Source organism: Epinephelus fuscoguttatus, linkage group LG14, assembly GCF_011397635.1.
Source record: "Epinephelus fuscoguttatus linkage group LG14, E.fuscoguttatus.final_Chr_v1".
Classification (NCBI taxonomy): Eukaryota; Metazoa; Chordata; class Actinopteri; order Perciformes; family Serranidae; genus Epinephelus; species Epinephelus fuscoguttatus.
Window position 1 is genome coordinate 22,051,262 of NC_064765.1, and position 10,982 is coordinate 22,062,243.

General features: G+C 42.6%; 2 protein-coding genes across 2 annotated transcripts in view; one reads left to right on the plus strand and one right to left on the minus strand.

Moving 5' to 3' along the window:
* itpk1b (inositol-tetrakisphosphate 1-kinase b) overlaps window positions 1-2,560 on the minus strand; it is a 38,951-nt gene extending 36,391 nt beyond the window's left edge. The window contains exons 1-2 of the mRNA XM_049595474.1: window positions 2,334-2,560; window positions 1,702-1,852 (exon numbers count right to left, since the gene is read on the minus strand). Coding sequence (XP_049451431.1) covers window positions 1,702-1,796 — 95 coding nt within the window. The 5' untranslated portion in view covers window positions 1,797-1,852; window positions 2,334-2,560. The remainder of the gene's footprint in view (window positions 1-1,701; window positions 1,853-2,333) is intronic.
* Window positions 2,561-5,333: 2,773 nt separating this feature from the next.
* LOC125900711 (putative E3 ubiquitin-protein ligase UBR7) lies at window positions 5,334-10,836 on the plus strand. Its single transcript, XM_049595887.1, has 11 exons — window positions 5,334-5,548; window positions 5,890-6,023; window positions 6,114-6,174; window positions 6,258-6,353; window positions 6,476-6,529; window positions 6,621-6,726; window positions 6,827-6,969; window positions 8,861-9,055; window positions 9,220-9,376; window positions 9,503-9,564; window positions 9,803-10,836. Exons 1-11 carry the CDS (start codon window positions 5,432-5,434, stop codon window positions 9,884-9,886), a joined length of 1,209 nt encoding a protein of 402 aa, XP_049451844.1. The 5' UTR covers window positions 5,334-5,431; the 3' UTR covers window positions 9,887-10,836.
* The last annotated feature ends 146 nt before the right edge of the window (window positions 10,837-10,982 follow it).

Genomic DNA, 10,982 nt, shown 5'->3' on the forward strand with positions numbered 1-10,982 from the left:
TGTAATGTATATACAGGTACCACAAATAGGAAGGTTATCTTACTCCCATCTTTTCCTTCCTCTTGAAGATGCCTCTTGCTTTCTAACATGGTATATGGTGCCGGAAATATGTCAAGCAAAGAACCAGAGGACTAGTTTCAGTAGGTGATCGTACACACGATACATCCTATTTACTTCGTGGCTCATTTCCATTTAAATGTGTGGGTGTTTCTTGTTGTTCCTGTATATAACTATCAATGTAACTTCATCTTCTTGCGCTTCTTCAGCTTGTCACAAACACCCTTTAACACTTGCCCCCTACCCTTCACATTGAAGAGCCCTCAGACCAGCCATGAGGGAAGACTGGGGTAAGCAGGATGCAGGGATAAAGCCAGGAGAGGTGTTACTCGGAGGTTTATGAAGAGATTAAAAATGTTTTGGTGGATTACAGTGTGGTAATCTGTGCTGGCTCAACCAGGTCGCTTTGTGAGGCAACAACCCTCTTTAAAAAGGTAGGAAGCGATTGCCTGCTGTAATGCACGCTGACCTACCAGGGTGCATTGTTGCTAAATCAAATGACTGAAGACTATTAAATGTTTTCTCCATTCTCTCTCAGTGTTAGCTGCTGCCGTTGTTTGTAGTTTCAGGATGACTGTGGTCCTCATGCAGCATAGACAGCCAGGCAATGTTGCAATAAGAGATGATAAGGCGCCTGCCATACCTTGGAGCCATTCCCCAATCCAGTATACTGTGTAACAGCTATTGTAAATCAGTGAGGGAGAGTTCACATCTCCTGAAGTCATGTCTGCTGAGAAAATCCATGCCCTACTTTATAAGACCTTATATAACATTTTTACTTGGTCGGAGAAGGATAAGCTACAAGAAGATAACATACATACAGCGCTCATATAGCTGTTCCTCTCAAGGCTGGGCAGCAAATCCTTGCCACTGCAGAAATACACCCTTGAACAAATTCACGTTATGGCGATGCAGTTGGACAGCTATGTCTCTTTCCTCTAGATAATGTCTCACAACTAGACACAGACAGCTAAGACTGCTCCATGTGATATCACCCTCTTCTAATAAAAATCCTTGTAAGATACAGTAATGATAAAAGGTTAACTTTGTGGCACATATTCTGCTCTAGATATGTTAGCAACACAACAGAGATTTCTTTTTAATCCACACACACCGGCCTTACAGTTTCATGCTTCAGGACAACTGACTAAATAATAACACCTGTTTTAGCTGCTTGTCCTGTTACACATGCGCCTTAGGGCACCACACTCCTACCTACACACATTCCCTCCTCCCACTATGTCTCGACAGGCACTGAGTCAAGTCAGTGGCACCGTACCTTGGGGTATGCATACACACCAATTTATAAAGAAACGCCTTTGCATTATAATGGAGGGAGGAGACGCACAGGACACACAGGCTTTATCAGCTGTGTGGAGAACAGTATTTCGCTCCCATGAATGCTGAGTGTGTATTGTAGAGGTGACAAATAATCCTGGTTCTGACATGAGCAGAGAAGTCACTGATGCTGTGTGTGAGTATGAAAGAGGACGTTCAAATGAAATCTACTCCCTGTGAGAGCAGAAGAAATACCACTGACTGAGCACACCTCTTAGCTCACTGTGACACACACTGTAAATGACATACTATGTGAATGTATGTGACCTGGCCTGGATGCATCATATGAGTGTCATATCCACATACCTGCACAAATCAGCAAAGGCCTGAAAATTCAGCTTCTTCATCTTCTTCTCGCTGAGCCAGTAGCCGACTCTCCGGCCTTTCAGGAAGGTCTGCATCTCCACTGTGCTCCTGATCCTTCTCTAGAGGTAAACGGTGTGACTGAAGGCTCGACCTGGACACACGCAAACAGGAAACCCAACGTATATGCCTTACAACAGCCGATAATGAAGGGAGTATTCAAGTTCACGAGTCACACACAGCCAGAAGTGGCGCTTACTTGTCTGCCTCATTGAGCTAAACGCCCTCACGCTTCACATTATCTAGTTTCCAAAACATTATAGTACAGTAGCTGTGGTTGAGCATCAGCGAACCACACACGCTGACCCCTTTTCGCTAACCTCAACTGCTAACGTTAGCTAGCTAGCTGGGCAGAGACAATCTGCATAGCTAACCGATGGCATGCAATTAGAAAACAAGCTAGCGTGCTAACAAGACGGAGCAACGTTAAACGGCTGAACAGATCCACAACACCTCTGAATACCGAATGAATTAACTAACCACGGCTAGCAATGGCTAGTTGACTAAAAGATGAAGCAACTGACTGCACGGTAACTACGTCAAAAAGAGGCTGTGGTGAGCTAGCATTAACTAACCTGGCAATTTTAGCACAGTTCCCCCCTGAATGTGTGTCCTCTTCAGAAACTAGCTCGGGTAGTTTCCCATTCTCGGTCCGTCCTGGGGAGAAGGAGAAGTTGTTTTCAAACAAGGTGACAGATGACAGGCACAGCTGTGCTCACGTTGAGATGTTCCTGGTGCTTTCTCCCTCAGTCTCTAGGTTGAACTGACTGCACACACCCAGGAGCCAGGAGACTGACGCTGCCTTCACGGGCCCCTCGGAAAATACCGCTCCCAACTGACGAATCACAGTCTGGCCTGTTTTCACGTGCTGTTGCACTTTCGTAATCGATTAACTTGCAGACTGTTTTCTCGAGTAATCGATGGATCAGGTTGTCTATTAAATGTCCATCTCAACTTCACAGTTATCTTGTTTTGTTTGGTCAACAGTCCATTGATATACAATTTTCACTAAATATAAAACAGAGAAAATCAGCACATCTTCACATTGAAGTGGCTGGAGTGAGCAAACGTTTTGCTTTTTTCCCTGAAAAATAAGTATTTTATTTAATTTAATTTTTGTTTGATGACTAATTGATTCATTCATTTAAACACACAAAATGTCCTGTTGAAGGGAGCATGAAGTGGATAAGAGACCCTAAAGAATGATTACTCTAAGGTTATGGGGGCATGCAATAGAAACTTCGACGTTACACATGTAAATACATAATAAAAAATAATGATAATAATAATAATAAGAAGAAGAATTTCATGTAGGACACAGAGAAATAGGTCCATAGCATAAATTCAGGGATATGCAAGTTGCTATGCGCAGAGGCCACTTTTGCAAAATGACAGGTAGCCAGGGGCCAATCACTACAACTCCACAGGGGTCGGGTGTACACAGGGGTGTTTCCAGGATTGGAGGACATTCGGGGCTCAGCCCTGACCTCTGTCGGGGGCCCTGACCTCTGTCGGGGGCTGACGCTTTTGTGATAAACAAGCTCTATTTTGATGCTTTTTATGCACCCTGGCACCCTGATATTTACATTAAAAGTGAAAAAAGTCCATTTTGAATTTCGCTGTAAATTAGCATTCTGCCCCTGTCACAGGCCACATTTGGCCCACAGGCCACTAGTTGAATAGTGGAAAATAGGCTGGAGCCTATCCCAGCTGACACTGGGTGAGAGGCAGGGTACACCCTGGACAGGTTGCCAGAGTATCGCAGGGCTGACACATAGAGACAGACAACCATTCACACTCACATTCACACCTACAGACAATTTAGAGTCACCAATTAACCTGCGTGTCTTTGGACTGTGGGAGGAAGCCGGAGTACCTGGAGAAAACCTACGCTGACACGGGGAGAACATGCAAACTCTGCACAGAAAGGCTCCCTCCTGGGATTGAACTTAAATAATTGAAAGTGCTATAAATGATAATGGAATAATTTCTGTATGTAATGATGGGCACACAACTTTTTTATGTCAGTCCAAAATAATAATTTTGAATTATTTCTACTTAAAAATATGTATCTAGCCACTGTGTACTATAAACTAGTATGGTCAACTTAATTGAAAGGATAACAAAAAACGTAATGTGTGCAGTAACCAAGTTTACATCTGTTTAAAGCAGTTGTTTATTGATGATCATCATTTTAACAGCAATATTTGTTTTCATCATCAAGGCAAAATATACCAACAGTCGGACTGTTTTTCCTCTCGGGACCCAGAGTTCTTAGCTCAGTCCCTGCACTGCATATTCACCATCTTATTGGGCTGTTCATGGCGAGTGATTAACATTTCCGACAGCCTTTAAAGGCGCCCGGGATGCGGTCAGAGAAGTTCAGTGTGTTCCCTGTAAGCACTGCCTGTGTGTTTGTCATCCATACCACATACATGAAGAATCAATAAAGTTAAAGACAGAATGCACTGGGTTGTGAATTTGTATATAAACCAATTACAGTTTGCATTATGAACCGATGCCCTATTGTCCCACCACTGCTTGCATAATGACAGCACCCTCATGCAATGCATCCACTGTTTTCAGCATGAGCGCATATTTTCGGCGGGCGCCCTGATAGAGAAACACGTCACAGTGGCGCCATCCATCGGAAAACCACTGCAACATACAGCAGTTGTTTTTTTCCCCCTTTTCATCAGCTTTAAAGCCAAAACAACAACAACCACTGTAACTCACAGGAAAAACGTTTAACATGACACAGTAAATGACACATAAATAATCTCTACTGTCACTATACAGGCATCCTCATTGTATTACTGCGCATATAGCCATTTACGAAGAATAAAATAAGGCAATGAAATAAGACACTTACTCTAAACAATATAAATACAACATAGCTACAATTTATAATTTTTATTTATTACTTGTGTTTATTTATGAGTGCACCTGAATATGGCTGTATGTTTGTACAATAATAAAGAAATCTGAATCTTAATCTGAATAAAAATATAAAGTATAATACAACACAGTAGCCTCAATTAGTTATTCAAGTATTCAACATTATTTTAATTAGCCTTTATATGACCATTAGCCTACACTATTTGAACGTTTCTGACTATTTGTCCTAATTTCATGAATGAATTCAAAAGACTTACGCTTGAAAATTACCATGACGCCTTGAAAACAAAATAAACAAAAATATTTCAAAAATACACATCAGCAGAGACGCCATTAAGGTGGCAGAAGGGAGGACACGGACACCACCAGCAATCTCTAACCTCTCTCCTGACTTCCATCTACCACCTGGACAGGTATGTAACATCCTAAAAAATTGGGTCCAAATTCAACTTAATTTTTTTATCATTTTTAATGATGGTTTACTGCATGCCACCATGAGAAGGACTGGTCACCATAGCATACATACGATGATATAACCTACTTAAAGCAAATGAATGCTCCCTGCTTTAATTAAAAATCACTACTGAAAAAAACATAGCACCGAACATTCAATTACTCAGGTAGTTGATTGTTAACTAGTACATTGCGTCACTTCCTCCACGTGGTCTTGGCCCAAACTCCCGCCCGAACAATCATCATTTGTCAACACTGTTGTGCAGCTCACACCGGTGTGTCTGTGTGTGTCTTTGTGTCCTCTTTCTTCTCTCTTACCAGAATGGCTGCACACAAAGAGGACTCGGACCTTGACGATATTCTCGCCAACGAGGAGGAGCTGGAGAAGGCTCTGTGCGTGCTGGCTGGAAGCGACCCGGAAAACTGCTCCTATTCTCGGGTAAGGAAAGCTTCCTGCGCCGCAGCCCTGCAGCCATCGCCTTCATCCGCCTACTGTCGCCTAGTCGCGTTCTTCTAATACAGCAGTTGTAGATGTAGTAGTGTGTGTGTTCAGTGTGGCTGTGTGTAAGCTGTAGTTTCATTGTTAAGTATGTTATTATAATTGCTTATAAAAGGGTTTGTATTCTCTGAGGGACACTGGAGTGAAACTATGACATTAAAATCCTTTTGCATGGTACCACTGCAGCATTTCTATTCAGAGAATATAAAATAACACGTACAGTCTTATATTACAGGGTGCATGTCATCAGTAATATGCATGCTGCTGTGTATGTGTTGCAGGGCTACGTGAAGAGACAGGCTGTGTTTGCCTGCAACACCTGCACTCCCAGTGCTGCAGAGCCTGCTGGGGTCTGTCTGGCCTGTGCCAATAAGTGCCACGATGGGCATGACATCTTTGAACTGTACACCAAAAGGTATTTTGTGCAAGCTTTCTGTGCTGATGATTCAAAATTCAGTATGACAGTTTGCCTTATCCTTTTCATTTCCCTGTTTTTCTAATGTAGAAATTTTCGCTGTGACTGTGGAAATGGCAAGTTTGGGGCGTTCAAGTGTCAGCTAACTCCTGTAAGTCTTTTAGTTTTACAGCAGTTTCCAATTTCAACATCATGCTCTGATTGTTGAAGTTATTCCACCTCTTGTATTCACAGGCCAAAGACCAGGAAAACATCAGAAACCTCTACAATCACAACTTCAGTGGCTGCTACTGCACGTGTGACCGGCCATACCCAGACACAGATGATCAGGTATTCCCTTTATTTCCTCATTAACTCTGAGCATTCATGCAATTCAGATTATTTGGATCGAATCTACTGTTTACGTTTGTCATCTGTCATCACACAAAACCCCTTTTTTAATTACCCAATAGACCGACGATGAGATGATTCAGTGTGTCATCTGCGAAGACTGGTTTCACAGTAGGGTAAGCATAAGTCATATTATTGAAATCACATTACAGAGTGCTTTTTTCCCATTCAAATTCATATTTAAGTCATTCTGTTTGTGTTTGACAGCACCTCGGCTGCACTGTGGTGGAACCTGAGGAGCTGCAGGAGATGATATGTGAGGCCTGCATGAACAAGGCTCCGGTCTTGTGGACGTATGCTGCTCACTTTGCAGGTGACTAATAATTTGTCAAGGGCAGCAAGTATAGACCACATTGTAAACATTTAAAAGTGAAATGCAGAAAGCAATTTTTCCATGTGTCTGTCCCCTTTAGCACCACCTGTGATCAGCGTCAGTCATCCCGAGGAGGAGGTAGAAGTCGATGTGGAGGAGAGAACAGAGAAGGAAGAAGCCTCTGAGTCCAGTCAAGGAAGTGATGAGGAGCTATCCACCACTGCTGAGAACACAAAGCAGGAGGTGAGAAACTCATGGTGCCTGTTTCTGTTTGCATTAAGGGTTTGCCATGTTAAGAACAAGATCAGATAGGAGGGAGTTAAAGTAAACACTAACACCAAATCTGTTCTGTTGCTAACCCTGCTATGAAACTATTTCATATGGGATGGCTATGGTAACCACACACAAGCCTTCATGTCATTGGACAACTTCAGGTGGTTTAATAATCAGAGATAGGGTTGCGTCGGAGTCAAAATACAGTTTATTGACAATACAATGCCATGTCCATACAACTGCATTTAATGACTGATGCTGGCTGATGTGAGGCAGCCATGTTTGTTTGGTTTTCTGGCACTTCTAAATTACAGTGCCAAATTGAATTATATCTGAGCCTTCCCAGTCGCAGTTACAATTTGGATGTTGAACACTATTTACAAGTCGGAAACTTGTTATTATGAACACTCCTGTGACATGAACGCATGCGTTATCGCAGTCCTCTAGGGCTTTGCTGGAAAATGGAGGAAACATAAATTTAGGGCCCCTCTTCTTATGTTTCCATCTGTGGTTTTGGTTGCATTCTCCTTCAGCTGTGTTCATGGTATATTCAGAAAAAAATACACAGGTGCAGCACTTGAAAGTTTTTGACATAGACATGGGTCATTGAAAGTGCTTTGATTTATATATTTTGAGCAAGAATAGAAAGTTCTTTTGACATTATTTTGACTTAATGTCAGTAAATAGACAACATTCTGCTTTCTGTGTATGTGTATGCAGCAGGTGCTTCATTGTTTCACCCGCTACCTGCCTTGAGAGAGTGCGACAGTTGTGTGTGTATGAGTGATTGAAGTGAAATGATGCAGGTTGAACAGCGGCAAGCAACCCAGAAAACTAACGTTAAGTGAGTCCATGTCTCAAACTAAGCTGTGTTGGGTCCTTGAATTTGAGTGAATTAGGCCTGCAACAGATGATACGTTACGATATGATACACTTTATTGTCCCCGTAGGGAAATTCAACTTGGACTCAGGAGCTGCACAAGTGTTGCTGCCTTACAATAATAGTCTAGAAGAAATTAAATCCTTGAAATGTCCTTGAATTCGATGCTTGAGAAGGTGTGGGAACCCTGTAAGTGGTTAAAATCTAAAGAAAACATCCTTTTCCAAATGTATTTAACCTATCTTGTACATACACTGTGCATGCACAGATCGATTTTAAAAAGTAGCACATATTCATAGTTTTGCATTTATAGGGAAAAGGCACATCATATAACTAACCTTGCTTTGTAACTCAGTTGCAAAGTTCAGTTTCAGTTTTTGCTCTGTTCGTCTATGGGCATTGTCCCTATATAAAGAAGTTAACTGGAGGCTGAGTGAGCACTGTGTGACTCTGTAGATGTCTCCTACTTGTGGTAGTATGATGGGTGCTTTTGGTTTACCTGTTTGTCTACCCTCCTCTACAATGTGAAAGCCCTCTACAGCTGTAAAGTGTAGAGTTTCAGTGTGTATTAAAGGGATTTGTTGGAAAAAGGGGCCCCAACTGTATGTGAGTGCTCACTGTGCACATTTTTGTTGCCACAAGATGGGGCTGGAGGGTAATGAGCAGATTGTAGGGCAGGCTCCAGCTCCTGTTATCGTGCTTTCCCCTCCTCTGGGTAATTAGGGGGGAAATGACCCATGAGGCACTGCTACTCCTGCTCTGTAGACGGCTTTAGCCAGGCTTCACAGGACAGCTTACTGTAAACTGGTGATTGTCATCGCCCAATCATCTCATCGTGTCAGTCGTCCCCGAGACTTCCCCGGATGAGTCTGCAGTGCTGTGTGCAGAAATGTTTTACAAAGCCCAGGTGTTATCATCTGTTCTCTCTGCCAGTTTAACACAGAAACGCACCCCATCATCTGTTATTACTTGTATCTTTAGGAAGCACCAAGCAGGAGTTCCCCTTGCAAACGGACCCACGAGGAAATGACAGGCAGCTCTGAGAAGGCCACGACCGAACCTGTTGTGTGCAGGCTGAAGGAGCTGCAGGCTAAGGGGCTGGAGAGGCAGAGACAGGGAGCGGTATTCTGGCCCTACAGCTGGCGCTCAAAGCTCTGCACCTGCACGGGCTGCAAGGTAGGCCACAAAAATGAGCTCTCAGATTATAATGTGGGCTTTAACGAAGGGCACAAGAAGGCCACTTTGCAGGTGTTGGCTCATGTGATCCTGGTTCATGTAGTCCATGAAGTATGTCTTTTATGAATGAATGTTTCTCAACTGTGTGTTGCATTGTTGCACAGAGGGCGTATGTGGCTGCCGAGGTGCAGTTTCTTATGGATCAGTCCGACACCATTCTGGCCTACGAGAACAAAGGCTTGGACGAGCCGTTTGGGCAGCACCCGCTGATGGCGCTGACAAGCTCAATGGACCGTGTGCAGCAGCTGGAGGTCATTTACGGTGAGCGCGGGGAGGGCAGTGGGGAAGATGTGGGGTCAGTTGTCCTCCAAGGATGTAATCATGCAAAATGAAATTTATGGCAGAGGCGACTGATCGAGACTAATTAACCGTGTGTTCCTCCCTCAGGTTTCAACGAGCTGACATCTTCGCTCACTGCGTTTTTAGACCAGTGTGCTGCTGAAGGAAAGGTGAGAATAGCAGTGCAAATTTAGTTTGGAGTGTTAGAATTAAACTTCAACATCTATTAGGGTATTTTATACTTGAGTATTCAGCTGTTTAACCACGTGCAGTTGGCTTTGTTTTACATGCTTAAATAGTTCAATTTTGCATCCAAAAATCATTTTTCTTGGACACTGGGTCTTCTGTTTTCGCCTTTTTCTTCCTCCAAATCTCAAACTTGAACCATTCCCTCCTTGTCTCTATCAGACAGTCACAGTCGAAGCTGTACACGAGTTCTTTGCAGAGCTGCGGGCTAGAAAAAGACGAAGGACCAATGCAGGAAACCAGTAACGAGGAGGCCATGCTGCTGTCTTAGCCCCGGTTCATACGGTGCTTTCAATGAATGTGAAACTTCGAAGATGACCCTTTTTCTTCTGTTGAATAAAGGGGCCTCTTGCTGCAACATATGTGATCCTAAAGCTTGAACAATTAGTGCAAAGAGTACTGACTCGCTGTCATTGTTGTGAAGTGTTATTTCTAAGGTGAAGGGGTGAGAGTTTTGTCCAGTTGTTTTTATTGATTTTCAACGATGCCTTAACTCTGAAGCTCATAATGAATGTTATTTACGAACAGAAGAAATTTTGTTTCAGCACGCTACGCTTTTAAAAAAAAAAAGACTCAATTGTTGTATTACTGTAATGTTTTGCAAGTACGTCACATAATCATTATAATGCCTTATAATGTGCATTCCTATAACATGTCCAGCTCATGATTTGACTGAGTGAAATAGTGTGTTTAAATTGTCAAGAGGCTTTCTGGTAGCAACCAGTTAAAGGGAAACTTTGGTATTTTTGTACCTGGACTCTATTTAACTGATGTTTTTTTTGTCTAAGTGACTGATGGAGACAGGTTTTTAAATTGGTCTGATATTGAGAGAGATCACTCCAGCTGCAGTGGCCAAGGAGGCTGCAATGTAATCCCTACGGGTGCTTGTGCACCATCTATTTACATCCACTAAACATGCTTTTTTTGGGCACTGACAGGTTCAGATTGTTATTGGAAGTGTTTGACATTACAGATAAGACCCGATAGAGAAATTAAATGTGACCAAGTCTCGTTCTAAAATCATGCAAGAGGTACTTGTTGCAAGAAAAACAGTGGTTTAAACATTAGTAAGAGTTGGAGAAGGGAGTTGCTTGAAGAGTTTGTTGTGTTGGAGTACAGAAGGTGCAACTTTGTGTTATATAAATGATTCTCAATGTCATGGCTGAATATATAACTGATACTGACAATGTGGAAAAGTCTGCAAGATTTCAGAACAAGACTTCTCCTTGAGCGAGACTTGACTACTAAAGAAAGCTTTAATTTCTCTGTAGGATCCTCTCTACAATGTTGTTAGACAATTGCAATAACTCTGGGCTCGTCAGTGGCAAAAACAAGGACTTTT